Below are 27,102 nucleotides of genomic sequence, written 5' to 3'. Positions count from 1 at the left end.
CTGTTAGTCTGTGGCCCAGAACCCAGTCCATCCCCTGCTCTTGTGACCTCAGAACCCAGTGGGATGAAGAAGCAGAGAGGAGGAGAGGACGGATGGAATCAGATACTTATCAATGGGAAAGGGAGATCTAGTCCTTTGCTACGAATGTGAACGCGACTATAGAAATTCACGTTTTGCTCCCAAATTTCCTTTGCTCGCTGGAAACCCTGGGCTCCTCAGCTTTGGGGGTGTACCAGAAACAACCGTGCAGCTTAAAATAATCCACATGCCTGCACACCACCCCAGGGGATGGGATTCAGTAAATCATCAGTGGGCTCTGTACTTTTTTTAAGTTCCAAAGGGGATTCTGATGCACCATGAGGTTTAGAAACCACTCGCTTTAGAGATTTCACTGGAAAAGCAAAGCACAAAATTAAATCTCAACTCCCACAGTGCGGCCAATTCCGCTTGCTCAGAGCTTCTAATCAATGCGTAAGCCATTCTGAGGCACCCAGGCTGGATGCTGACCGGCTTTTGCTTGCAGTGCCTTCCATTATGCCCATCTACCGTGAATGGAAATCCCAGAGCCCTCCCAGGGGTGGGCAAGATTCCTCAGGAGTTCAAAGAGCTTAGAATTCCAGACTTCTGTAATTTACCAAGAAGTTATCACCAAGCTTATAGCAACCATTTCATATACAGCCCCCAGAGAAGCACAGTGCTTACATTAGCGCTGATCCTCACAAAAACTAAATGAGAGAGGTCTGAGGATTCCCATTTGACTGATTAAGAGGTTGAGGCTCAGAGAGGGCAGGTGACTGGCTTGAGGTCACACAGCAAATGAGTACTGGCCTGGAATTTCAGTCACCACATGTGTCTCCAAAGCCCGCCCTCTTTTCATTGTACCACAAGCCACTCTTCAAAGGGACCCTAGGAAAGTACATCTTAGGATCCAGCAAATAATTCTTATATGTTAATATAGGAACTGGCTCGAGATCTGCAAAGCTGTCTTAAACGGCATCCAGTCTGAATGGAGAAGGGAGTAAGGAGAGAGGCTGGGTGAGTTGCCACTGCTAACAGTGTAGCATCTAACTGGCTTTAGTAAGAAACAAACAGATGGTTGTGTAACCTCTACCGTGGAAAATACTTGACACCCCCAACCCGTCCTGGGTCCCTGGTTACCTCACTGATGAGTTCAGATGCTCTCTTTCTCTCTTCAATGTCTAACGTGCCTGGAATGACACAGGCAACGCCTCGCATGAAGTTCAGGTCCGACCGGTACAAATTCTACAAGGAATGACACAAGGAATCAGAAAAGCCAAGCTCGCAGAATGAGGAAGGACCCACGACAGACAGCATCATAATTAGAACTCAAGGCCAAGGCAGTCTCTCCAGATACATCACACTCAGCAAACACAAACACGCTTCTTACTTAAATGCTCATTAGGGAAACAAAAATGTAGGTCAGAAGAAAATAATTCTGCTGTCACTTGTCTCCGTAGCTGTTACAGGGATGCTTGGCGGATTTTTATTTTAATGTGGGCTATCAAAAAATAAACGCTGGAGCGGATTGTGGTTAGAAAGTCAGCTGTCTTGGGGCAAATGTGGAAATGGTTTAATGGGTCTTCAAAACAAAACCCAGCAGCAGAAGGCGGCATTAATTAATCATGGGTTAAGAAAGAACTAATAAATGAATCCAGAATAATCTGGCAAAGGCCCGAGTCTGTGTGGGTGGAGGCGGTGTGGGTACCTGAGGGGTCTGGGCTGACAGTTTAAAGGGGGCCCCAAGTTCACTCCCCTCCGGCCACCGAGGCGCCCCCGCGCGTGCCGCCTTCCAATTGCCATGGCAACGAGAGGCAGGGGAAGCCAGGGCTCTGCTCAAGTGACAAACGGGCCCCTGAGCTGAGCGTGGCGGCTCCCTCGTTCCTCCACCTGCTGTCGGGCTCCTGACAGTTATGTCACTTAGTAAACGCTGTACACGCGGAAAGTTCCAGTGGACAACAGAAACCCGGATCCGAGCACTGCTCAGCTCTCAGGCTCTGCCAAACCAGAAAGCGGGTTTTGGGGGTGTTGTTTTATTTTCCAGCAGAGGCCCGTTACTTGCAAATCTCCCGGCACGGAAACGTGGCGAGCTGGGAGATGAGGTGAGTACCAAAAAGGATGCTGCTGCCTGTTGGGAAGACACATTCTGTATCTCCTTGGGAGTGAGGCAACCCTCCAACGCTCCCCACCGCTCCGCAACGCTCCCCACCGCTCCCCAACGCTTCCCACTGCTCCCCACCGCTCCCAGGCCCGCCTGCTTCAGAAAACAGGCGGCATGAGCTAGAAATGCCCTCAGTGGGGGCAGGGGGCGTGAAGGCCTCCAAGACTCCTTGGGAGTGAGGCAATCCTCCAACGCTCCCCACCGCTCCCCACTGCTCCCGGGCCTGCCTGCTTCAGAAAACAGGCGGCATGAGCTAGAAATGCCCTCAGTGGGGGCAAGGGGGCGTGAAGGCCTCCAAGACTCCTTGGGAGGACTCAGGAAGGGTCTCTGGGGCCCTTATTTCCCTCTCCTCTGCCTGAAGTGGGTCAGTTCCAAAGGGGCTCTGAGCAACTCTCTTAGCAGATCTCAGGCCTCTTCAGAAGTTGGGTGGCCCGGGAACATATGATGCACCAAGAAGAACCCCCAGCTCAAGCTGGGGCCAGAGGCAACACCGTTGGCGAGTCTTGAACATGCAAAACCATGAGCCTTGAAAGCATCTTCCTTGGACACCATCCAAGTCCCAGCACCCACTTTCTCATTTATAGTTTTATGATCTTGCACGAGCTATTTAACTTCTTTGAGACTCACTATAGTTCCTCCGTAAAATGGGGATAAAGACTGTCGATACAGGGTTATTTGGAGGATTAAATGAGATAATGTCTGAAAACACAATGCTTGGAATTCAGCAGAAGTACTCAATAAACTGCTGTTGTTGTTGTTAATAGATCTGTGCAATTGTGCTTATGAAGAGCAAGGCAGGAACAACCAGGGCAGTGCTTTAAAAGAAACCCCAGGTACGGGATTCCTCATCTCTGGAAGCCCCACTGAGCCACCAGGAGTTTGTGGGTCACTGCCTCACGGTCACATTTAAGAGGAAAAGAGCCTGGAGAGAGAGGCCAGGTCCCCTTACCTCACTCTGCAACTTGTGAGCTTTCTTGGCACAGCTGAGCCTCAGGTCCTCGGCCAAGGAAGTATACTGGGGGAGTGGGTGTCTGTAGTCCTGGTCGCTGGCCAGGGTCTGAGCCTTCTTGGCATGCACCAGTGTTACCATGTCCAATGGCAGATGGAACTGTGCCTTTGAGTGCTCAAAGCCTTTCCTGTAATTCACCTAGATGGGCAGACAGATCAATAGCAACTATTTCAAAGCCGCCATTTGCATCAGGACCATGAGGGAGAGCAATGCGACGTGACTGTCCCAGGTGAGCCCAGGAGGCTTTCCTGGCAGGGCCAGTGCTCCTTTCTTGCAGCGACTGGCTTAACAAGCAGGACTCGTCTCCAGGTCCTGCCACTCACCACCTCCAGCTCTTGGATGATCAAGGCCCATGGTTCCCCTACTTGGGGAAAATACAGAAGTTCGAGGGACAGATATAATGGCAGTGGTTCCCTTGCTCAAGTCTTTAGATCTTCCCATTTTCCAGAGGCAAGAAGACACATGGCTAAGCCGCCTCCTGCACCACACAGTTTCTCCCCATCACCTTCTCAAGTTCAGACTGAGACACCAGGGGTTCTCCTCTCATGCTAGGTAACGGAGAGCTTCTTCAAACATCAGAGGACATCCTAGTAAATCTGGGAGCCAGGAGCAGTGGGCAGATGCTTGAAAAGCCAGTTCTGAGGGATGGGTATTCCCAAGAGCCCAACATGCATCCTGAGGGAGGAAGGGAGAGGCCCATTTCCAGACCTCAAGCTCTGCCCCAGTCCTCGGAGGAGCTGCTTGAAGGTCCACAAAGCTCACTCTGGGCTTTCTGGGGAGTCAGGTGCAGAATCGCCACCTCTTCCTCCACCCTTCCCATTGCCCTCCAAGCTCCAGCCACTCCTCCCTAACCTCCCACCCCCACCTCCGCGCGCCCTCCCCACCCCTAGCATACAGCCAAGGACAATTCATGTCCAATCCCACCCCAGTACCGAAAGCGGAGAGAAGTGTTAGAAATAGGGAAACTGAGGCAGAGAACGAAAGAGACGAGAACGTGTGAAACTGTGGAAAGAGCACGCGATGGCGAGCTGGCTGCACGTTCTAGTCTGCCCCTTGCAAGCTGACCTTGGGCGAGGGATTGAGACCCTCAGAGTCTAGGCTTCCTTATCAGTAACCAGGATGAACAAGTGACGCTCCTAGAAATAAGTTGATGATTAAATGAGACACTGCATGTAAAATGTTTAGTCCTCTGCTACATGTTGGACACATATTCGATTTCATCACAGCCATTAGCCAACTCACATGTGGGCAAGGAGATACTGTATACACACGTGTGCCAGCATCCAGGGGATCAAATCAAGGGGTACAAACTCAGATGCCACCAGAGGCCAGACAGGTAGCATAAATGAGTGAAGGAGGAAGGGGGGGAGGAGGGGTTGGCTGCATGACTAGGAGAGTACAGATCCCTTCGAAGTGGGGCTCTCAGCAGTCAACTTCAACAGTAGCCTTGAGGAATCCAGGTCTGGCTTCTGCACAGAAGTCTAAAACTTTTATGTGAAGTTTTCCGTTTTGCAAGGTTTGCAATTAATTCGCTCTGCAGACCCAACAGAACGCCTCGGCAGTCCAAATCCAGCCTACAGGCCCCCATGTGTGGCCACTGGTCAAAATCATAGAATGTCCAGCCTGGAAGGGAGCTAAGGGGTCAACTAGTCCTATCCCTCACTTGACTGAGGAAGAACCTGAAGCCCAGAGGGGCCAAGGGACCTGACCACGCCACCTAGCTAGCTAGGACAGAGCCAATACCCTCAACCGGAAGGACACAGGACATCTGTCGGCTGCGCGTCATTAGGTGGGGGGCCCCCAGCTCCACTGCGTTCTCTCCCACTTACTTGGCTCTGCAGAGAGCTCGCGTACACTGAATGCGCGAGGCTGATATCACCTTCCAAGCTCCGGGAGCCGAGCATCTGCCCTTTCATTTTCTCAAATGCCTCTTTGTATTTGTACTAAAGGGAAAGAGAGCGGGAGAGAGTAACAGCTCGGGGACAAGGGACACGGAATGGAAGAGGTGGGTATTGGGTGAAAATGTTTTGTTCTTTTGACAGTAACTGGGTGAGTTAAAAGAAAAGGCGCGGGAGTCGTCAAAAGGCCTATTCTTTCATATGCAAGCCTCCCAATGACTAAAGGGCTGGGATATGAAATGGCAGGACATGAGAGCGCTTGGGCCGCCCACACCGGAGGAAGGTGGGTACATTGTTAACAGTCTCTTCACGTGGACTTGCTTTAGGCAAGCGCTTGGTGGAGGGTGCATTTCATCTGCCAGGGGTCCATATTTACAGTCCAGCATCAGCTTTGTACCCTGGCTGGGGGATTTTTGCTGTTGTTGTAAGGCATGTTCTTTCTCACAGTCAGTTGGGAGAGCAGAGGATATTATCCACAGGCAAAAGAAGGCAGGGGTTAGGGGCAAAGGGAATAAAAATTGGTGAGTATTAAACATTGTCCTAGGAATGGAGGTGGAGGCTTACATCACTTATGATTTCACCAGAAGCCTTTGCTGCCTGGAACGGAATGGCATCCAATCTCAGTTTATAGCCACCGTCTCGAAGTTTGCTCCAGGATTCCTTGTAGCGTGTCTGTCAAGAAGATGTGCACCAATAAAGACCCTCCTGTGACCTGGTGGCTTCCTGAACTCCCATTATCAAAACGAGAATCTGGTTTCTCGTGGAGTTTTTTCCCCCAGTGAGAGATCACTGTGGCTTAGCAAAAACCAACAAAGAGTTGGATCCTGCCTTATGTCCACCCTTGGAGGGGAGAGCCACGGGGGTGGGGAGTGGGATTTAAAAAGCAAGAGCTTTGGAGTCAGAACCAGATCGCTCTGAGCAGCAGTTGATGGGAAGAAGGAGGCATGAGGCTGCGTGTGCACAGCTCTTGATGGAGAATAAAGAGGAGCGACTGTCTCTACTGAAGAAGAGGAAAGCGGGTGCTGATAGGGATGATGGAAGGGAAGAGTTAAGTCTCCCAAGTCTCTCTTTGGATGGATGTCTTCACCTATATTCTGATGTTCCCATATTCCAGCCCCTCAGTACAAATGTCCTTTGCACTAAGGAAGTATTCCTAGTCTCATCCTTATCAATGAGCTTGACTCTTCTGCAGGACCAGCTACATAATTTGCAGGGCCCAATGGAAAGGAAAACATAGGGCCCCTTGTTCAGGAATCTTAACAAATTTCAACATGGTGACAGCAGAGCATTAAACCAAGTGTGGAAGAACAGGACGCTTCTGAGCATGCGATGCAGTACAACTGTGCAGGTCCCTGGACCTCCAGTGATTAAAACCAGCCCCCCCTCCATCAGCCTCACCTCGCTGATATTCATGGCATTCAGCTTGGCCAGCAGGACTTCAGGGAGATCCGCTGTCTGTGTGTAATGATGCTTTATGTTCTCTCCTTGTTCCCTGTATAACCTCTGTGGATGCAGAGAGGTTTTGCATTAAACCCAGAAGCCTCCCCCATACAGCCATCAGCCAAGTTACACTCCAGGAGACAAGGGCACTGCAGCTGCCACCTCCCCATAGAGACAAGATCTCGGGCGCCCTGCCTCTCCCTGGCTCGCACGGCTAAGCGAGGTGACATGTACTTCATTCCCTCCGGAGTTCTAGTTCCCAGCCCAGAACATGACAGGCTGAAACTTTCCTCTCAGTTAATACTCCACTTGTAGCATACTGCTGAGATGGGTGTCAAATGAGAAAATGATGGCTGGTTAACATCTAGTAATTTCGTTATTAACTATAAGCTAGGAGAGGACATCAAAATTCAGCAGGCACAAGAGAAAATGGCTCTTCCACAGGCGAGATTTTCCCTGGACCTACTTCTACCCTCCTCCCCTCCCGCCATCTCAAGGAGTCTTGTGCTAATAAACGTTTCCTGGGTGGGTCTGGGGCGCTATTCATCTAGAACTCTTATCTGGGCTTATGATAATTCTAGTAGTTAGCAATGACACATGGAGTTGGCATCTGCCACCAGAGAAAGTTTCTAAACCGGGCTTTTCCATCCCAAATCTTATTAGATGTGTCCAAGTTTCTACGTATCACAGCAGTGCCCCCTAGAGTTGGTTAGGATAAGGAAAAAAGCAGCTATTTTTTTTTTTTTTCCATACAAAAGTTCTTGTTTGACCATCTATGTTTCTCAGAATTAAATTTGCTTCTGAAGCGGTGATTGTCAAGAAATTATACATTTCTAAACCCATAAGTTTGTAAATCATCCCATAACATATTCTGACAGGCACTCAAGCCATCTCAGAATGCCTGTCGAATAAGGCACAACAGGAATAATTTGTTCAACTGGGAAGCAAGGGAGACATTTTGAAACCCCTCCCCACCAAGTTTTGTCAATTTCCCTCACGGCAAGTTAAATGGTCTGAAGATATTTAAAAGGCATGTCCACCCTGCGCAATGACCTGGGGGGCCCTCTCAGTAGAATCAGCCGACCAGGGCTAATCCATGTCTTAACATGAATTTTTAGAGGACCTCATCATTCCGTCTAGTTTACAAGGAACCCTGCGCTGAGAGGGCAAAAGGCCAGATCTTGGCTTCACTTTATAAAGGGAATATGGGAAATGGCTTGAAAGTTAGTCTAATGTACATAAACCAGACCCAAATCCTTTTCAAAGTCTTTGGGAGAATTCGGAAAGCAAGAATTCCTGCCGTGCGTCCCAAGAAGCCCTAAGCATTCTAATTCCTAGGTGTTATAATTACCAAGAATTTCGCCCAAAAGTCCCATTTCTGAAAACAATGCTTCAAAACAAAAGGAGAGGGGAAAAGACCTCGACCACAGACAAATCCTGGAGACACGCAAATGGGAAGAAGTGAAAGCATGGGGCTGTGGGGTGGTGGAGCCTTCCTTGGCATCCTAAGAGCAGTGGTAACACCCCGTCTACATCCTGATGAGGAAGCACCGCCACTAAGGTGAGCCTCAGCAAAGGATAAGAAGCTCCTTCATCCTTAGAACAACAGAAGGAGCAAGCCAAGAACCCCTCGGCTTCAATCGCAGGGTTGAAAGAAGAGCCCACTCTTAGAGTCATAATGTATATACATTATCGCTTACATCCACTGCTTGGGTGTAACTAATTCTGGCCTGGACCATCTCCGGAGTGTCTTTAATACTGGTAAACTTCAAAGCATCTGGATGCTGACGGTACTTCTTCTGTTGAGCAGAAAAAGATCAAAGCTGTGAATTTTGTGCTGTTCTTTCATGCCATTTGAAAGAGAAAATCATAGGTTGCTTGAGATTAGAGTGAATTTGTGAACATAATTATTATTCGGCTTCCTCCATCTTTATATCCTAGGTGCCTTCAGGTTAATATTTGTTTCAATTTAAGAATAACCTCATGTCAATTAACATTAAAGTATTTTTACCTGGTGCAAAGAAAACATCTCAAAATTAGGTTATACCAGTAAAATACTAGAGGATACACACTTAGTAAAGGATTTTTTATATAGCCTTCAAATACTGTTTTGCAGTTGTTTACATATTTTAGTTCGGGTCTCCCAAGCAAGAAAGAACACTCACAGTTACATTTATCAGTTGAAGCTTTCTATTTTCCCTCCACGAAAGAATTGGGCAGAGATTACCAGAGTCAAAACCCTCGCATTTAAGTCAGTGACTGTACATTATCTAATCACTTTAGAAACCGGTTCAGTTAACATACACAATAATTCTATAAATGTTATAAGAAAAAGGGTGCTATTATTGAAAGGAGTCATCATACAGTTTGAAAGAGACTGAGAAAAACAAAAAAAAAATTACAAGAAATTCAAATGCTAACAAAGTCCTAGATACCCAATTTTGAAGTATTCTGAAAATTATGCTTCAATTCATTCCTGTTTTTTTTTTTTTTTAATTAAAGTACAGTTCCAGTAGACTGAAAACAGTTTCTATCTTAATGGAATTATGAAGTATATCTTTTCTCCAATCAAACAATTATTTTAAAAACACTTCCTTATTTATTGGGTTCGATATTTGTATACTGGGTTATCTTAAGAAGACAGTTCAATATCCAGCTGAATTTGACCCATCAGTTGTTTTTGTAAATAAAGTTTTATTAGAACACAGTCGTGCTCGTTCATTTACGTATCGTCTATGGCTGCATCATGCTACAATGGTAGAGGTGAGCAGTTACAACAGAAGCAGTGTGGCCCACAAAACGAAAAGTATTTACCATCAGGTCCTTTACAAAAAAAGGTTTGCTAACTCCTGCTTTAAATGACAGGTGTGTGTGCATCTGTGGCTCTTTCACGGTGCCTGGCATTCTGTCTGAAAATTTAGAGGCCAATCCAATTTGACACTAAACTGGAAATGTGCCAAACTGGAAGGAGATGGTTGGGAAAAATTGCTGAAAGATGGCTTGCCTTCCTGAAGTTTGAGGACTAGTATAAAGCACGGAAGATAAGCAAATCTGTTGAATAAGTTTGCAAAATGTGGTAGAAGATTAAGACCACCGTGGGAAAAATGGTTCCAAAAAGATCCCCTGGATGCCAGACTTCGATGCATGAAGGAATCATCTCGAAGTCTAAGTGATGTGTATAATGGGAAACGGTACCGTTAGCATCTAGTGCGTAGAGGCCAGGGACGCTGCCAAACATCCTACAAGGCCCAGGACAGCCCCACAGCGCAGAATTATCAAAATATCCACAGGGCCAAGGTTGAGAAACCCTGATCTAATCTTTAAAAGATCTGCTCAAGGATACTGCCCTAAAATGCGAGGAAAGGGCTCCTTTCATAAGCCTTCGGGTCCAGCGAGGGTGGCTGCAAGTAGACAGGAGTGAGATTCAAATAGAAGTGAGACCCTCCAACAAAAAAGAACCAGAACCGTGTCACATGTTCGACACCACATGAATATTCAAAAAGTGTTTACACTGCCTGCTGAGGAAAGAAAGAGGGAGAAAATGTGCCTTAAGTCACAAAAGGGCTTTCTAGGTGCAATAAATGTATCTTTTTATCATCTGTCCCGCGTTGCTTCATTAAAAAGGTAAGTTGGTGGGTAGCAATTGAGCTCTGTTTGATTGTCATTATTATTCATAATATCATTTGTCACCCACTTTGTTTTTGCCAGGGCTCTCTGGGTCCCTACTGGGGTGTGTTTGGTATGTGGTTTCCCTCTAATTACCAGCCTTAGTCTGGGTTTTGAGGCCTTTCATGTAGCTTTGCCTTTTTCTTTGCCTTTTGAGTGGAAATTATTTTAATTTTATACAGAAATGCCGCACGCCTAATGCAGCCAGGCCTGCTGCACGCTGTCAGGGAATCTCACCTCGCTAATGAGTTCTCCTGCCTTCTTCGCCTGCTCCACATTTAATGACCCGGTGGCGACCCAGCCCGTGCCTTTCATCCACTTCACATCTGCCCTGTATTGGTTCTGACAAAGGAGAAAGGAAAGAAAAAAAAAAGGCAGGCCATTGTTGGTGTGCGGACATTTAAAGGGCTGTTAACAGCTCCCCAATGTCGCCTTGGTGCCAGCTGAGTCAAATTAGATGCCACTTTTGTCTTATCTATTTCTGCACAGTCACAGGTAGGGCTCCAAAATGTAAATTAATTTCCCGCTTAATTGGAGCCGACCTGCTGACGGCGGCTTTGGCCCCGCCCGACACTATTGGGGGTGGAGCCAAATCAGCCGCATCCCTCATTACAGGCCACGTAGACCTCCGGAAGGAGCCCGTCCTCATTGTCTGCTTTCCCTGGTTTCTTGTTTAAAATGACATGCAGGGGAGAAGAAAATGAGAATTCACAACAGAACCCAGGTGGGGAGCTATTTGAGGGAATATCACAAGACATTCGAGGCTTCCCACGGTGCCAATTCCTTCTTAGGAAGCTCGGTGAGGGGCGGGGGGTCTTTCTCATTTTTCTCCTTGCCATTGAAGGAGTACTTTTAAGGGAAAGCCATTTAAATGGACACGTCTCTAAAACTAGCGTATCACCTCTCGATCCTGAAAGAGCTCTACCTGGAAGGGTGTGTCTGTGCTGCCTTCACCCCACGCCCACGTGTGCCAGTCTGGTTGCAACTGACCTGCCTGTTCAGTTCACCCACTTTCTCTTGCAAGAGTCAACCGAAGATGAAAGAATATAACGAGAAAGGGGAGAGGGTTGTTGACGATTAGCAAGGTGCCCTTTCTAAAAATGGGACTACCAACGTTAGAATGAGTGCCAGGGATGCTCTTCCAGAGCAGGCCACAGTTAAGAAGGTCACAAATACATGCCTCCCGCCCCACCGTCGCCACCGCCCTGCAAGAAACAGAAATACGGAAAACATATGTAGATCAGAATTCCAAGAAGAAAGGAGTAGCTGTATGATTTTCTTTGGTAGTATAGGATCTAAAGTGGGCATAGTCTGAGTAAAAGTTAAAGCACTAGGAAGCTAAAATGTTTCCACTTAGGGATCCAGAAACAGGTATCTCAGAGAATAAACGACGTCCTGAAGGGTTTGGGAAAACCCTGGCGCCAACACCAGCACACACACACATAAACGCACACACAGAGCTTACATCACTCTGCAAACCGTAAGCCTTCTTTGCCCATTCCACCTTCATGTCTGTGGGCAAAGCTGTAAAGTGATGGGATGCCATCCTGTAGCCTACGTCTGTGGCTAAGTGCTGAGCCTGGCGGGCGTGCACGAGGTGGATCATGTCCAGGGGGACGTGGCACTGGGATTTGGTGTCCTCGAATCCCTTCTTGTACTCCAGGTCACTCTGCAGCTTGGACATTTGCAGTGAGTGGCTCATTTGCGAATCCCCCTGGGCACCCTTAGCGCCAATGAGTTTCCCTCTGGACTTTTCATAATTCTCCTTGTACTTCACCTAAATGAGAGGAAGAGAGCAGGGGTACATCAGCATCTCCTAAAGGAATTAAGTATCAAGCCATGCAAGAAAGTTAAAACAAAGCCGTACAGCAGAATCCTATCAGAATTAGTGTCATAAAAAGCTTGCCTCCTTAGAACAACTGATGTACTTCCTTTGATCAAACAGTGGAAAAAAAATATTACTACTCATTATTTCCTTTTACACCTGGACTGCCAGAGCTAAACTGAAAGTTCAGCTACAGAACAGTCTTTTCAATTTCCTGGTGAAATTCTATCTTGTCTCTATATTATTTGAGATTACTCTTTCTGGGTTTATTTTTAAGTGGCCTGTTGCTTTCATGAAAGCCACTTTATAATCTTTTTTGGTAACAGTGAGAATATTATAAATAGAAAGTTATCACAAAATGAAAAAGACACGGAATATCTAAAATACAACTGCTGTTTCAGAAAGAAGCTCAAAGACAACTGAGGTACATATAAATATTTAGCAGTTATGGGGAGCAAAAGGGAGCACATTGGCTTGAAAAAGCACTAGGCAAAAAGTAATGAGGATCCAAAAAAAGAATAAATATAGAAATGCTTTGAAAACTGTAACAGAATACTGGTGTGTGGCATCATTTCAACATCATCATTACCGTGGCCATCAGGAGACTTGGGCTCTACTCTCAAATCTGCCAGCAAGAACAATGGTATCAATATCTGCCACAATTTATTGAACACTTAAAATGAGCCAGGCATGGCATAAATCTGTGTCACTCAAAGTGCATCTGAAGACAAGTGCTGGTTTGTAAAATGTTACCAGTTGATAAGATAAGGGGCTTGTGTCATAACGGAAATCAACCACATTGCCAAGCCACTGTTTAGCTCAGCTGATATCTATATACATTTACGGATATATTTTCTGTATATATATGTACTATATATATATACACACAATAGATACAGAATATATATACATGTATATATATTGGGGGTTTTTTTGGAAGCAAGACTTTCTTGATGAAGGAAGCAGAGTTTGACTTACATTCTGTCCTAGGCTCCTTATCTCACATCAGACTCATACCAGATAGCACTGGACTACAGAACACTTAACATACATCAATTCATTTCATTTCCTCATAACCATTTTGCAATTACCAAATTACCCATGAGTTAACTGAGATTTTGAAAGGTTAAACAACCTGCCCCAAATCACAAACTAGTAGGTGATGGAGTTGGGATTTTATCCCAAGTCTATCCGACACCAGAGCCTGTACTCTTAACCATCAGCAGGCCTCTACAACCTTAGAAAGTCATGGAATGTCTCTGGGCATCAGTTTATCTGTAAAATGAGTGATTTGGATTACCACTCACACTACTACCGCTCATAATAACAGTTACGACTTACCAAAAACCAGTGTGCAGCAGGCAGTGTGCTAGACAGTTACACGATTATCTCACTGCAAGGTGGTCATATTTATCTCCATTTTACACATTAGAACCCTGAGGCTCAGAGAGACTATAAAAACCTGCCAGGACACTTTCAGACTCTCCCAGATATAAATGTCATCTGGATTCGTGGTGTCGAGTGCGAGTTGGGGACTCGCTTACCTCACTGGCCAGGTCCCTCTTGGCTTTGGCTGCCAGGAAGGCCAAGGAGTCAAGACGCAGCTCAAACCCTTTCGCCTTCTGCTTTTCCCAGCTGCTCTTATACAGTTTCTAAGGGGATTCAGGAGAAAAGAGATCATCCTCATGTAAGAGGGCTTCAATTAGACTCTTTAATGACCTCTCCAAGAGGGAAACACCTATTACATCCTTCCATAGAAACCCTGAGAGCCAGAGAAACCTGTAACTTGAATACAACCAGGCCTTCTTGTTCCTGCCTTAAGGCCTCTTGCCACATAGGGCTTCAGCCAAAAGAGGCAGAAATTGAACTCCAGAAGACTTGGAAAATACTAGGCATCTTCATGGAAGTCTTAATGACTTGTCACGGGTGGAATAACATTGCACAACACACAGCAGCATTTCTGAAAATTCCGTTCTCCATCTCTGTCCACACACCCCACCAGCCCAGCAGCTGCTCCAGCTGCACCCCTTTTCTTTCCAAGCCCAGCCCCTAGTCCATGTGCGTCTTTTCTTTGCTCCTCCCATTTTCTGTCCCGCCCCCCACCTCCAGATTTCAAGTTCTTTCTTCTGGAAGGCTCCCTCCATTTCTGCACGTGAATCAGTTTAGCTTCTGTTGCTCCTTCTAATTCTCCCCTCTACGCATTCCTCGGATCAGGGCCCTAAAGACCTGGGAGCCAAGCAGAAGAGCCAAGAAAGGCCCCTCCTTAGAAGACAGAGAAGGAGAGTTGGAACTGTGCAAGCTTTCGCGTCTAAGGAATAACTGCCCTGTGAACACTCCTCTGAATGTTTTCCATATATCAGCTTGTTGAAGCCTCAAGGCAACCTAATGTGGAGGGGACTAGGAGTGCCCTCATTTACCAACGGGACAACCGAGAGCAAAGAAATTGGTTAAGGTTGCACACCTAGTAAGTGTTAGAAACAAGGATCAAACCCAGGCAGTTTGAAGCTAACGTCTGAGCTCTTATTTACTCCCCTCTTACGTTGTTTTAACTCCAGTCCTGGAATAACCACTTCCTCCTACCCCATCATATAGTCAGTGGTTCAAATCTCCCACCAGCTCATTCCTACCAAAGGCTGGCCTTCCCTCCCCCTAAAATACTGGTCACGAGCTGTTTACAATGACCAGATGTATGCAGCCTCAAGTGACACAGACACACCAACACGGCCAGTGGGTTTTGTGGACCAGGCGCCTACACGCAGGGAAGCAGAGCCCTGGGCTGCTCACTCCCTCTGGCTGTACCTCACTGAGATTGGCAGCGTTGGCTTGGGCCTGTAGGAAGAGAGGCTCGTCTTTGCTGATGCTGTACTGATGGACAGACTGCTCGTGCCCTGCCTTGTAGGCCACCTGTTGGGAGAGAGCACCGGGTCAGGAGCAGGAGGCAAGGGAGGAGGGTGGCTGGCTGCTCAGCTCTCTGTGTCTTACGTGGAAAGTCCGTCACCAGGCCACCCAGACCAGATGCTGCTGGCAGCGTGCAGGAAACGAGGCTTAAAGCAGGAGAGGTGATGCAGGAAGAAGCAGCAGCAGTGAGGAGCGGGGAGGAGAATGTAGCCAGGGGGCCAACCTGAGAACCCCTCTACGGTTTTCGCGTTCACACCTTTCTCTTGAGGAGGCGTCGACTTCCCCAAGCTGTTCCCATCCACAGTGTCCATGGCCACAAAAAATAACCCACCTGAGGGCTCAGATGAGCACAGGCTCCCCAGGTGGGAAAAATAAGAAGCATCCCCTGTCACCTGCACCCCATAACCAGACCTAATGTTTCCACAGGTACTGACACCTGGAGAGTGAACAGTAACCCAAAAGGCAACATGAGGGCACATCTTCTCTATGGAAGCCACGTCCCTCCTGCTCTTTCTCTCTTCCGCCCTCTCCCACTCCCCAGCTTGAGTTTCCATGCAGTGGATTTCTGCTGACTCTGAATTATGTTGATTGCATGCTTTCTGGCAGGTGTACCTGGACCTTTAGGAAGGAAAGGTAGGAACGTCCTGGCCAGATGGTAGCAACTACACCTGTTCGGCTGTTGACCACTAACATGTAAATAGCATATGTGGTGTTTCGTTGTCCCACCTTCCACATTTGAGTTCAAGTGGGCATGAAATGCACACATCCCGCAAGCAAATGTTATCCTCCTCTCTCCTGGCTCCAGAATTATGGAGTCTTTGAGAAGAGAGAAAAGAAGGAGAAAGAAAGAAGGAACTAGGAAAGACTGAAAAGCTGAGAAGGAATAATGTCAGTTGACATCTGTCCTTAACAACCAGAGGAGAAGTGTAGTGGGTGAGGCAGGGAGGCCTGGAAGCCCATAGAAAGCCGGGTCCGGCCTATTTAAAGGAAAGGCTCTTCGGTCCCTGGATCGTGCATGGGCAGCACCTGCTGTTGTCCCCAGAGGTTCCCAGGCCCACGACACAGCAGCCCGGTGGAGAGAGGGCAGCCTGGGACTCACCCTGCTCTGCAGCTCCTGGCTCGTCTTGGCGTGCTTCATCTGGGCACTGTCGGCCACGCTGGTAAACTTCAGCTCGTCCACCCTCTGTCTGTAGTTTTTCTGTTTCCAAAGAAAAGGGACCCCATAGCATTAGGATCGGGCTGTCCCCACCATCACACACATGCACACACATGCATAACTTCTGTGACCCAAGCATCTCCCCAGGGGGGATGCTCCAGCTGGTCCTATAGCTTAAAGAGGACCATGCAGACCTGAGACTTCCAGCCAGCCCTGGTGAGCTTGTTTTAGTTGCTACTACTGAATGGGCACTCGAATTTTCCTTTCAGTGAACCCTGTATGTTACCATGAGCCCTGGGATGGATCCACTTTATAAACCTAGATCTGACATAGGAGAGAGAGGTGGAGGGAACTTGGACTTTACAACCATGAATTCCAAGGTCCAAATCTCCCCTCTACCTATTTTCGGCTTCACGGCCTTGGGCGTATCACTGGATCACCTGAGCCCCTCGGGCTTGGACTGTACAACGTGGAAAACAATAGAAGCTGCTTCACTGAGGGTGGTGCGGAGGCTTCAATGCCACACTTCCCACGAGTGGAGTCCTTGGGCAGAGTAAGTGCTCACTAAGCTCGCCATCACTGTTATTCACGGTGCCATCAGGATGATCCAGGAAGTATCAGCTCTGACGAAGGGCAACGCCAAGAGTCACATTCAGAAGGTGGGTGGCAAGGTGGGATTTGCCCTCCCAGCTCTCCGTGTTCCAGATCACTGGGCTTGTCTGCATCTTGTTGCCATCTCACGGCCACAATGCAACTTCAAATGTGCTAATTCTGTCCCCCCACGGGGACTTCTTGTGCTTCCCGGAGGTTGGTTCCTCTGGCTTTTCCATTGGAGTTGCCAAAGTTGATGGGAAAGGAAGCTGCTGAGAATGGCTTATGGAAGCAAAAGCTTCACGTGGTGGGGAGATCAGAGATGAGCAGAGCCCCCAGTGCTGTCAGCAAGAGGGTTGTTGATGCCAGTCGAACCCAAAATAGGGATTGGAATATGGAAAACTCCAAAATTTCCTCCCTTCGGGAAAAAAAAAAATCTAGAAAAAGTATTCCAAGGAGACTTGCACTTTTTCTTTCTCATTCCAGTGTGTTGAATGGGAAAACTCCTTCACTAAGTAATTGAAGGAAGTCACGTTGCCCCTTCCATGGCATCCCAGCCTCTGCATTGGTCAAATCATAAGTGTGTAGGGAGGAGGCAAGAACCCACCCTGCCCAGGGCAGAGCAGGGATATGAAAAAGGCAAAGGAAATGATACCTTCTTGCCCCTTGAGGAGCTTGAAAATTAGTCAGTACAGGAAGTGAGACAGGAACGGGCACTCCTAAGGCAGAAGGTCCCCTTACTGCACCCCATCCAAGTCAAACGGGGTTCGGCTTGCTCCACCTGGATTTCAGTTGGTCTCACAGAAGTTAAGTAATGAGAACCCTCCTTATTTATGCACTCTAACTTTCAATGTGTCTGTGTCTGAGAGAAGGATGAGTACAGTTGAAAAATGAGAATAAATTACAAAATGTGCTTTGGGGATTCAATGTTGTTTAATAGCCCAGAGCTGGGGCATTGGACCAAAATACTGGGTACAGATCCCAGCTCTGCCACTTACTGAAATGTGATTTTGTCTCTCACCTTTTGCAAATGTAAAATGGGGATATTAATAGAATACTACTAGTGTCTAGTCACATAGCGATAATAAATGTGAGCAATAAATGAACAATAGGTATGTAATACACTCAAAGTCATCCATGAATGATAGCAGTGGTTACATAATTAGTATCAGTCCATAAAGGGCAGCTGTTATCATCACTATTATTACCATATGAAAGAGAAATGCCAACTCAGCCTTCCTGGCACCGAAATAAGAAACCCCTTTGGAGATCCCAAACAGAGCTCCCGAAATAGTCCCATTTCCAAATGAAATGTCCTTCAGAAGTCCTCCTCTGCCTGTTGCCAATGCCAGCTCTACACGGTATAAAGAGAAGCACAGGCTTAGAGCCACAGGGACTTTGTAGAGTATCCTTTCCCACTTTCTCATTTTTATAAGAGAGAAAGAGGATCGGAAGGGTTGAGTGACTTGCCCGAAGTCTGCAGTGAGTTTAAGGCACACGCACAATGAGAATGCTGACCTCCAAACACCAGATTCTCTGATTCAGAAGGAATCACACACTTCTTACAAAACAAACATGTTTCCTACATGACTAATTGTATACCACAACCGTTCTGAACGAGGCTTTGGATCCAACTACTACTTTTAGTTGGCTTCTTACAAATACCTCCCTGGGAAGCTTAAGGGTATGAAAGTTAGTTCAGGGTGTGCTATGCGTGCAAAATGAAGAAGTACTCTCCTGAGTCTCACTCAAAATAAGCCTGGGGATGGGGGAGGAATCAGAGGGAAAGATGGCTCTCGGTGGTGACTTGGGCTGAGAAGGATTAGAAGCTGGGGGGCCTGGGCTCAGGTTACCTCGCTGACCAGCTGTCCAGCCTTCTTGGCCTGCTCCAGATGGAGACTGCCTTCCGTCAGCCACCCAACTCCTTTCATCCACGAGAGGTCGGCCTTGTACTGCAGCTGCGAGAGAAAAACCAAGCTCTAATCAGACACATGGATGCGGACGGGGCAAAGTTAACGGGAGAGTTAGGAAAGCCCTCGATCCTGTATTTGTCTCCGTGCAAGAGCTGCTCGCCACTCTGTTATAGTCGGGCAGAACTCTGCTTGGGGGTGAAGCCACTAGCTCACCTTGTAATCAGAAGAGGCTCTTCTACCTTAACTCTGAAACACCACCGCCTTACCAAAAAGAGGGCTTTTCAGACTTTTTGCCTAAGGATCTCATCTGCCAACCCGCTACACTTCCCAGATTTACTTTTTAACATTTACCAGATTTACCACTTTCCACACTTGCTTCCTCTTTGCTCATCCCATGACCAGCACATCTTGACTTTCGCAATAGCTCTGAGCCCCAGTCCTCCACCCTCTCGTCTCCACTGTCTTGACTCACTCTCTATCGCTACCTCCCCATCCATCCTCCCTGGGCCTGGCACATCTCCAGAAATTCTTCTTAGTCCTCTGAGTCACCTAATAGACTCAGGCACAGTTTCTAAATCACTCGGAAACTGTCACTGTATCCAGCTGCAAGAGATGCGTGGGGAGAACTGGCGAAGAGCCAGGGCTCACCTCACTCTGGAGCCCATAGGCTTTCTTGGCCCAGCAAGTCTTCATATCTTCAGGCAGCGCGGTGTATTCATGCAGTTTTTTCCTGTACTCCAGGTCACTGGCCAGAGCTTGGGCCTTCTTAGCATGCCTGATGTTGACCATGTCCATGGGCAGGTGAAAGTGGGTCTTACTCTTTTCGAAGCCTTTCTTGTATTCAACCTTGAATGCACCAAAACACGCTGTATTACTTGAAGCCCGCCTTGGCAGGAGTGATGTGAAAACACAGGAAAGAAGGCCAGGTTTCCATGAGGAATTGGCACTCTGGACAATGGCACCTGTCTGTCCAAAGGATGTGACCCAAGTCTTGGCTCTGTAAGGTGGTGGCACCTGGAAACTGAGGTTTCACACTACTTTGTCTCTGGGAGGAATGCCTCCTAACTCTTTTTTCCCCAGTTGCTCCAGGAAGAGAACACCCTACCCATGGTTTCTGTAGAAACTTTAAGAGGCAAAATAACAAAGCTTGGGCTCCAGGGCCAGCCAAGCTTGAGTTCAAATCTGATCAGCCCTTTGTCAGCTAGATGACCTCTAGAAAGTCACATTACCTCTCTAATGGCTCATTTTCCTTGGAGGGCTATTGTGATAAGTAAACAAAATAGTAGCTCAAACCCACTTAGCGCAGGGATGGCATACAGCAAACACTTGATAAATGTTAGCAATGAGGATGGCAATGAGGATGGATGGTGTGATGATGGTGGTGATGGTGTTTCTGGTGATGATGGTGATAATGATGGTGGTATGGTGATGGTGTGATGGTGAGGAAAGGTAGTACAGTAGAAGCAGCAAGGTGCCAGTAAGTGAGAGTTCTAGGGTCTAATTCTCCATTCCTCCACCACTACCACTGACTACTACATGACTTTGGGCAAGTCCATCTTTTTTGGCCCCATTTGCTCCAACTGCAAATAGGATATAATACCGATCTGTTCTCTGTCTAAACTGAAGCCAAATGCTTCATGACTATGCACATCATAGGGCTTGTTCTGTAGGCACAACCAAAATGGTGACCCAGATGCCAACACTCTTATTCTATTTCAAGCCCTGGGTCCTTAATGACTCATTAGGTAATTATATCTGACTGCATCATCAAAGTGGCATAAGCTGACCTCACAGCTTAGAGCAGGCCATCGTAAAGCAGAAAACCAATGCCCGTGCTTCCTTTTTGCCTGTTTGGCATTGACAACGAAGTCTTAATTAGAAACCAAGTCTGACCTTCTGGCAGAACTTTCCTTCCCCAAAGGCTTCTGGTAAGTGACATTTACCAAGGTTAACCTCCAGCCATTACAGTTGTTTACAACCGGTGTCATTTTGAGTGGTTGGAGTCTGGACGCCCCAGTTGGTGGCTAAACATTTTGAATATCACGTGTGTTCGGACGAGAGGATTCATCCAGGACATTACCTCAATAAACAGGATGCTTCCTGTCTAACTCTCCCAGTAGAATTAAGCTCCATTAGGGAGGAACCAGTTATGTGTTGTTTGTTCTTACAGCCCCAGTGTCTCACACAGTATCTCACGCAGAGTAGTTGTTTAGTAAACATCTGCAGAGTGAATAGATGTGGCCGAACATCTTGTACCGTGAACAGTAGATGCCGGTCACCCTTAGGGACCACATGTTTCTCATCTACTTTAAAAGAACAGTATCCTTTGCCAAAATAAAGAAAGAGAAAACACTTCTCATGTAAGCCAAGAAAGAAATTACAAGTGGAAGTGGAAAAAATAACAGTGTCCGGCGAAGCAGGCCAGGGAAAAACTTTCAGAGCAGCACAACGCTAAGTGAAGGTTTGGGGAGTAGAAAAGCGTTTACCTCACTGCTCATCTTGGCAACCTGCAGGGAGTGCAGAAGCCTCGTGTCTGTAGTTCCCAGGACTTTGCCTTTTGCTTTTTCATAATCTTCTTTGTATTTAATCTTGAGAGAAAGAGGAAAGTCGACTGTGAGAGAGAAACTTTGCCATCTAAGGGGCTGTGGTTTAACAGGTGCAAGGGGAACAAATCTAAAAAAACACCACCCAGTCTTTCTCGAACCCAGTGGAAGATTAAAGTATAGCGATGTTTACAATGTTAACAGTCATTATTTTTTTCTGCGGGACCACTGACGTTTCACTGGAACAATTTCTTATGCATTTCTGAGTTAATGAGAGAAAACCTACGTTGCTAGCAAGCTCTCCGGAGGCTTTGGCGGCCAGCAGAGACATGGCATCCAGCTTCATCTCAAATCCCTTCCCCTTTGTCTTCTCCCAGCCTTCTTTGTACTTAACCTGACAAATAAGAACGCAGGTGAATGGGAGTCGCTATCCAGAGTCCTGCCAAAAGTTGAACAGAATTTTGTTTTTTCAATAACAAAGTCTTCTTCTGTTTACAGACCAGAATTTTGGCTGTTATCAAAGTGATAACATCAATTATTAATACAGTTGATTCCCTCACTGTAGGGTCATGTGGGGCAGTGCTAATGGGAGGGGGCAAAGAGAAGACCCATGGGTTCATCCTAGCGCTGTTGTTTCCTGATCATGTGACCTTGGACAAATCACTTTACCTCTTTGGGCCTCAGTTTACCATTTGAAAAAATAATATTATATTATCTGTCTCAGGGTGGCTGTGAGAATAAATTGTATACACGAAAACAGATAACCTAAGCACGTAAGGTGCAACACGGATGTAAGTTATTATTATTGCCATGGTAGTAACACCTGACTCTCTCTGTCTATCTGATACCGAAGCCCATGCCACCAACTGTGTCTCTGTAGTAAATGCCTCCAAGGGGTTATAACAACTGAATAATTCCATATGTAAAGTGCCTATCCCAGTGCCCAGCACAAAATAAGCATACGGAAAAGGTTATTCCTTCTTATTTATTTTTTTTATTGAAGTATAGTTAATTTACGATGTTGTGCCAGTTTCAAGTGTACAGAAAAGTGATTTAGATGTATATATATATGTGTGTGTGTGTGTGTGTGTGTGTGTGTGTATATATATTCTTTTCCATTAGGGGTTATTACAAGATATTGAGTATAGTTCCCTGTGCTATACAGTAGGTCCCTACTGTTTACCTATCCTATATATAGTAGTGTATATATGTTAATCCCAAACTCCTAATTGATCTCTCCCCATCCAAGGTTAGTTCCTTTTTACATTCTCCTGCCCTACAAATCCCGTCTAGAATGAGAAGCCTAATCATAGCCTAGTTGTGACTCCCGGAAGAATCTGGTGATTAAGATTGGTCTTCTTAAAACTTAAATTTTACCCACACAGCAAAGCACCAGCTAGAAGTCATCAGGATGATGATGATGATGATGATACTGATGATGAGTGAGTGTGTGTGTGTGTGTGTGTGTGTGTGTGTGTGTGTGTCCCAGCACACATCATACATGTGCATACGCAGTGAGAATTCAATTGCTATGATCAATTTAGCCCTGTGCACTACCACATGCCATGAGACAGCAAAATTCAAAATTATAACCTGATGGGTGCCTCTGATGAACTTCTCCATGGACAGAAGAGCCCCTGGTCCCTGTTTTGCTGGACCATCCTTGCATCTTCATTTTCACGTCTGTGCATAACCCTCACCACGTTCTCACCCATGCTGCTTGCTTACCTCACTGAACAATTCGGCATTGGCTCTGGCCTTCACTAGCTGAGGTACATCCTGTGGCAATGTGTAATTCAACTTATTTTTCTCATAGTCAGCACGGTAATTCACCTGTTGGATTTAAAATAAACCTGCAGGGTAAGTGCATGGTTTTTACATGGGCAGAAGGAGAACTTTGGAGAGAACACTCTCTTTTTCACTTTCTTTTTGTAGGCCCGTAGCCCAGAAGGAGTTTCCGGAAAAGGCCTTTTACAAGGAAGCCTGTAATTTTAGGAGTGTTTTAAATTAACAGATTGAAGACCAAATGAAAAGTCAGACAACTCAAAGGCATGCTCAAAGTTATGAGTTTGCAAAAGATTTCCCTGTGGCTATCTCACCCACTGTCCTCTGAGGCACTTGAGGGTATGAAACTTATTTTTTTAACTTGCTGCAGTTCTGAACCTCTTGCTATGTGCAGGGTAGATACTCAAAGAGTAATTATCAAATGCCTGCCCCCATTGGAAAAAAGCCATCTTAAATCACACACAAAAACAGCCAACCAGACATTATATGATTCTCAATGGAAGAACACAGCATCATCTGAGAAGCAGTCTTGCCCCCAAATTAAACCTGAACCTGATCAAACCTATAGCTCCAACTAGTATGTTACAGGCATTTGGAGGCCAGAGGAATACATGAAGTCCACAATGGGATGCAGTCAGCAAAGCTCAGATGTGGGAAACGTTATAGGACAAACAGTTCAAGTTCTTCAACAAACAACTTGCAAGAAAAGAAAAGTGATAAAGGGAAAACTTCAAGATGAAAAGAGTCTTGAAGACATATCAACCAATCACAAAGTGTGGACCTTATTTGGAGCTTGATTCAGACAAACCGTAAAAAGAAATTATAACCCTATGAGACAATTGGAATGCTGAATGCCACCTGGACGTTGGTGATGTTAAGAATTGTTGTTAGTTTTTTGGTGTGATATATTAAAATTGTATAAATACAATTTAAGTTATTTTTATCTTTTAGAGATTCATACTAAAATATTTATAGATTAAATTATACAATACTTAGGATTTTCTTCAAAATAATATGGAGGGGGGAAGTGGATAGGCATATAGAAGCAAGACTGGCCATGAGTTAATAGTAGTTGAGCTGAGTGATGGGTACCTGGTGATTCATTATGCTATTCTTTCTACTTTTGAATGTATTTGAAATTTTGTATAATAAAACATTTAAATCAAAGAGAGTCATCTCATGGTTGTAATAGGACACATGTCACCATCAATGAAAGTCAAATCTTTGGGGAACCAGATATCCAGACCCTGCAAAGCAATTACAAGTCCCCCATATCCCGCTGGGCAGGGGCAGGTCACTTACATGACTCAGTTGCTGGGCATTGATTTTGGCTTGAACAATCTGAGGGGTGTTGGTCACAGAGCTGTACTTCAGCTTGTCAATGCTTTGCCTGTAGTTGACCTGGGTGCAAAGAGGCAAAGAGACACAAGAAGACGTCATTTGTACTTTTCTCTAAGATTTACTTAGCTCCCTCCCGCTCAGCCCTATAGAGCCATGATTCTCAAATTAGCAGAGAAAGAATCAGATTCCAATTGGAGACCAAAAGACACTCCAAGCCAACAGATGGAAAAACAGTCCACTGAAGACTGAATGACTTAAACAGGCAGCTCATAAACGAGGTCAACTAAATGGCTGGTGAACGGAGGAAAATGTGTTCATCCACATCGTTAAATCAGAGAAAGGTGTTTTAAAACCTACAGGCTCCCGGCTAGGCCCTTTAGTCAACTAGGCTTTGGCTCTGTTTGCAGCAGTCAGATCACCATCAAACACCCCATGCATGGTCTTCATGCCTCTGTTTAATTGTCCAAAGCCCAGGGCCTCTCCCAGTATCCCACACAGTGTGGCAGCTTCTTTAGGCCTAGCTTCTGCCTAAGACCTCCATGCCCCTTTCCTGCATCCCCACTAGCTATTGCCAACTCTGTCCAGACCTCCACCTACTGCCTCTGGCCATACTCCTCTGGCAGCTGGGTCTGCCCTCACAGGGGTAGTACTGCAGCCAGCACAGCACTTTCCTACCGTTTTCTGTCTGTCTAAACTAGACTCTGATGTCTTTGCCATTCTATCTGACTGCTGTCACCTCCCTGGGTGACAGCCCACCTCAGTGAGTCACAGACCACTAGCTAGATGGCACTAGGCTGGCACTAGTCAGTGTTTGGCCTCATTGTTGGGGAAGTAGTAAGGAGTGGTGGGGACTGGGGCGAAGGGCAGCAGCTACCACTCAGCTCTAGGAGATGGTAATCCTGCATCAAAGTGGGGTTCAGAGTAGACAGATAGTCCAATTACTCCAAAGAAACCAGAAATCTATATTATTATATAAATTCTTACACTTTTTAAATGCTGGAAAATAGTGCAATATTTTAAAACCCAGTGACCCAAGTGAAACAGACCCAAGGACCAGTTGATACTGCATCTCTTCCTTGTATTCACTCCATTCTTGCCTGTCCCAACATCAGCTAATAATATTTATGGCTAAAAAATAGTACTTACTATGTGCCTGGCACTATTTCAAGTGCTTTACACATATTGATGCATCTAATCTTCCCAACCACTCTGGATAATAACCACTGTTATTATCCCTACCTCACAACATGAAAACTGAGGCACAGAGACCTGAAGTGACTTGCTCAAGGTCACCCAGCTAGTGTCAGAGTTAGGTTTTAAATCCCAGCAGCTGGCCTCCCGAAGTGGCTCCCAGCCTACACACTATAAATGTGGTTTGCCAAAGCTGGTGTGCTTGGAACTGTTACTTGTTATCTTACAGATGGACGAGGTGTTCCCTATAGCCAGAGCTAACTTTGTTTAGAGAGGGAAATGTATTCTGACTGACAAATTAGAAAAAAAAGAAAAAGACTTACAAATTAGCTTCTAGAACAAGATCTAGGAAAAGCAGAGTGTTCCAGATACTGGGCCACAGACTCTTTTGTTGGATTTGGAGAAAAAGGACAGCATTGTTTCAAGCTTTTTAGTTAATGATTCAAGGAGAAAAGTTTTTGCATTTTCTGAGTTTTGGACATGGGGTATTTTAGAAAACTAGGAAATATGAAGTCATTTCAATATTAATCATTAATGAGATTACACTACAGTAGCTTCCTAATGCATTAAGTCAGAGGGAAAATTATCATCTCATAATAGAGTCTATTAGAATTCAGAATTATGCACGATAAAATGTCACAAAACTGTACTTTTTAAATGGTACATTCCTTCCTGATAATGTTACGTTAAGTATGTTGCAGAGTACAGTTACTTTCCTCTGCAGGACATAATTAACACTCTGCATGATTAATTATATCTTTGCAACATCACGGATGCTTGGTCATTGCTTCAGTCTACTTTCTGAAAGGTCCCTTTGCTGAGGGTAGAGTCTCATTTTTAATGCTATTAGTGTTTATAAAATCCATCTGAAGGGAATGCTCTCTAATTAAGGACCTGTGCTTGTGTATTTAATTTCATAGCTACTTGACCACCTTTAAGACTACCAGACAGAAATAGAGACCACAAATCTTCTTGTAAATGGATTCCCCAAACTTCCTGAATACTAAAGTCCCTTCATTAAGGGTGGTAAATTCAAATTCACACAGGAGCCAGGAAAATAAAGGAGATGAAGGTGATAAAAGCAGCTGCCACTCAGCCCCAGGCAATTGCTGCCGTACAGGAACTAGGACCACAGTTCCTATGTGAACTCTCACAATTTCTACATATTGGTTGAAAAACAATTTTTTTTTAACACTGTGTGGCCAAACAAAATACCTCTGCAGCCTGGATCTGGCTCATGCGTTGCCAGTGTGGAACCGACCTCTGCTTCCAATGAATATTTCTAATCCAGTCTAGTTTAATTCACCTCTCCGACTTCCCCAGGACAGCTGACTATATTTCAGGTGCCTGGTTTGATCCACTGTCTTATACAGACAAACGTAAACAGCAAGTCATGTTATAGTGGGAATACAAAATTGTAGAGCGCTCTCTTGTTTTGTTTGTGCTATGAAGCATTTTTTCTAGAATTCTACTGTGAAAATTGGCATTCAAATTTTACAAGGTGCTCTTGATCCCTCAAGTTTCCCAGGTAATGTGTGCAGCCAAAAAAGAAACTTGGCTTTGGTAGCCAAGTTTAACCTTGAATTTCATTAAGGTGAAATGAATAAGTCAACTCGGGCAAACTTTCTGGGAAAAGGAAAAGCAAAATGTAGGCCCTTTATATTCTT

At 45.8% G+C, this 27,102-nt stretch overlaps 1 protein-coding gene across 10 annotated transcripts in view; it reads right to left on the bottom strand.

Annotated features, from left to right (window-relative positions):
• Nucleotides 1-27,102, bottom strand: part of NRAP (nebulin related anchoring protein) — a 70,332-nt gene that overhangs the window by 18,617 nt on the left and 24,613 nt on the right. For 8 of the 10 annotated variants that reach the window (XM_057530424.1, XM_007173108.3, XM_057530416.1 and 5 more), the window contains 17 exons: nucleotides 24,206-24,304; nucleotides 22,847-22,951; nucleotides 21,405-21,512; nucleotides 21,062-21,163; nucleotides 19,224-19,421; nucleotides 18,516-18,620; nucleotides 16,015-16,113; nucleotides 14,817-14,921; nucleotides 13,562-13,669; nucleotides 11,658-11,969; nucleotides 10,430-10,534; nucleotides 8,227-8,325; nucleotides 6,485-6,589; nucleotides 5,651-5,758; nucleotides 5,018-5,131; nucleotides 3,129-3,326; nucleotides 1,159-1,263 (listed from right to left, as the gene is read on the bottom strand). In XM_057530424.1, coding sequence (XP_057386407.1) covers nucleotides 1,159-1,263; nucleotides 3,129-3,326; nucleotides 5,018-5,131; nucleotides 5,651-5,758; nucleotides 6,485-6,589; nucleotides 8,227-8,325; nucleotides 10,430-10,534; nucleotides 11,658-11,969; nucleotides 13,562-13,669; nucleotides 14,817-14,921; nucleotides 16,015-16,113; nucleotides 18,516-18,620; nucleotides 19,224-19,421; nucleotides 21,062-21,163; nucleotides 21,405-21,512; nucleotides 22,847-22,951; nucleotides 24,206-24,304 — 2,175 coding nt within the window. The remainder of the gene's footprint in view (nucleotides 1-1,158; nucleotides 1,264-3,128; nucleotides 3,327-5,017; nucleotides 5,132-5,650; nucleotides 5,759-6,484; nucleotides 6,590-8,226; nucleotides 8,326-10,429; nucleotides 10,535-11,657; nucleotides 11,970-13,561; nucleotides 13,670-14,816; nucleotides 14,922-16,014; nucleotides 16,114-18,515; nucleotides 18,621-19,223; nucleotides 19,422-21,061; nucleotides 21,164-21,404; nucleotides 21,513-22,846; nucleotides 22,952-24,205; nucleotides 24,305-27,102) is intronic. The other 2 variants (XM_057530421.1, XM_057530422.1) reach the window with 1 other exon arrangement.

This window comes from Balaenoptera acutorostrata, chromosome 16, assembly GCF_949987535.1.
Source record: "Balaenoptera acutorostrata chromosome 16, mBalAcu1.1, whole genome shotgun sequence".
Lineage (NCBI taxonomy): Eukaryota > Metazoa > Chordata > Mammalia > Artiodactyla > Balaenopteridae > Balaenoptera > Balaenoptera acutorostrata.
The sequence above is the reverse complement of the archived record's forward strand: the minus strand, read 5'-3'. Positions and strand labels throughout refer to the sequence as shown.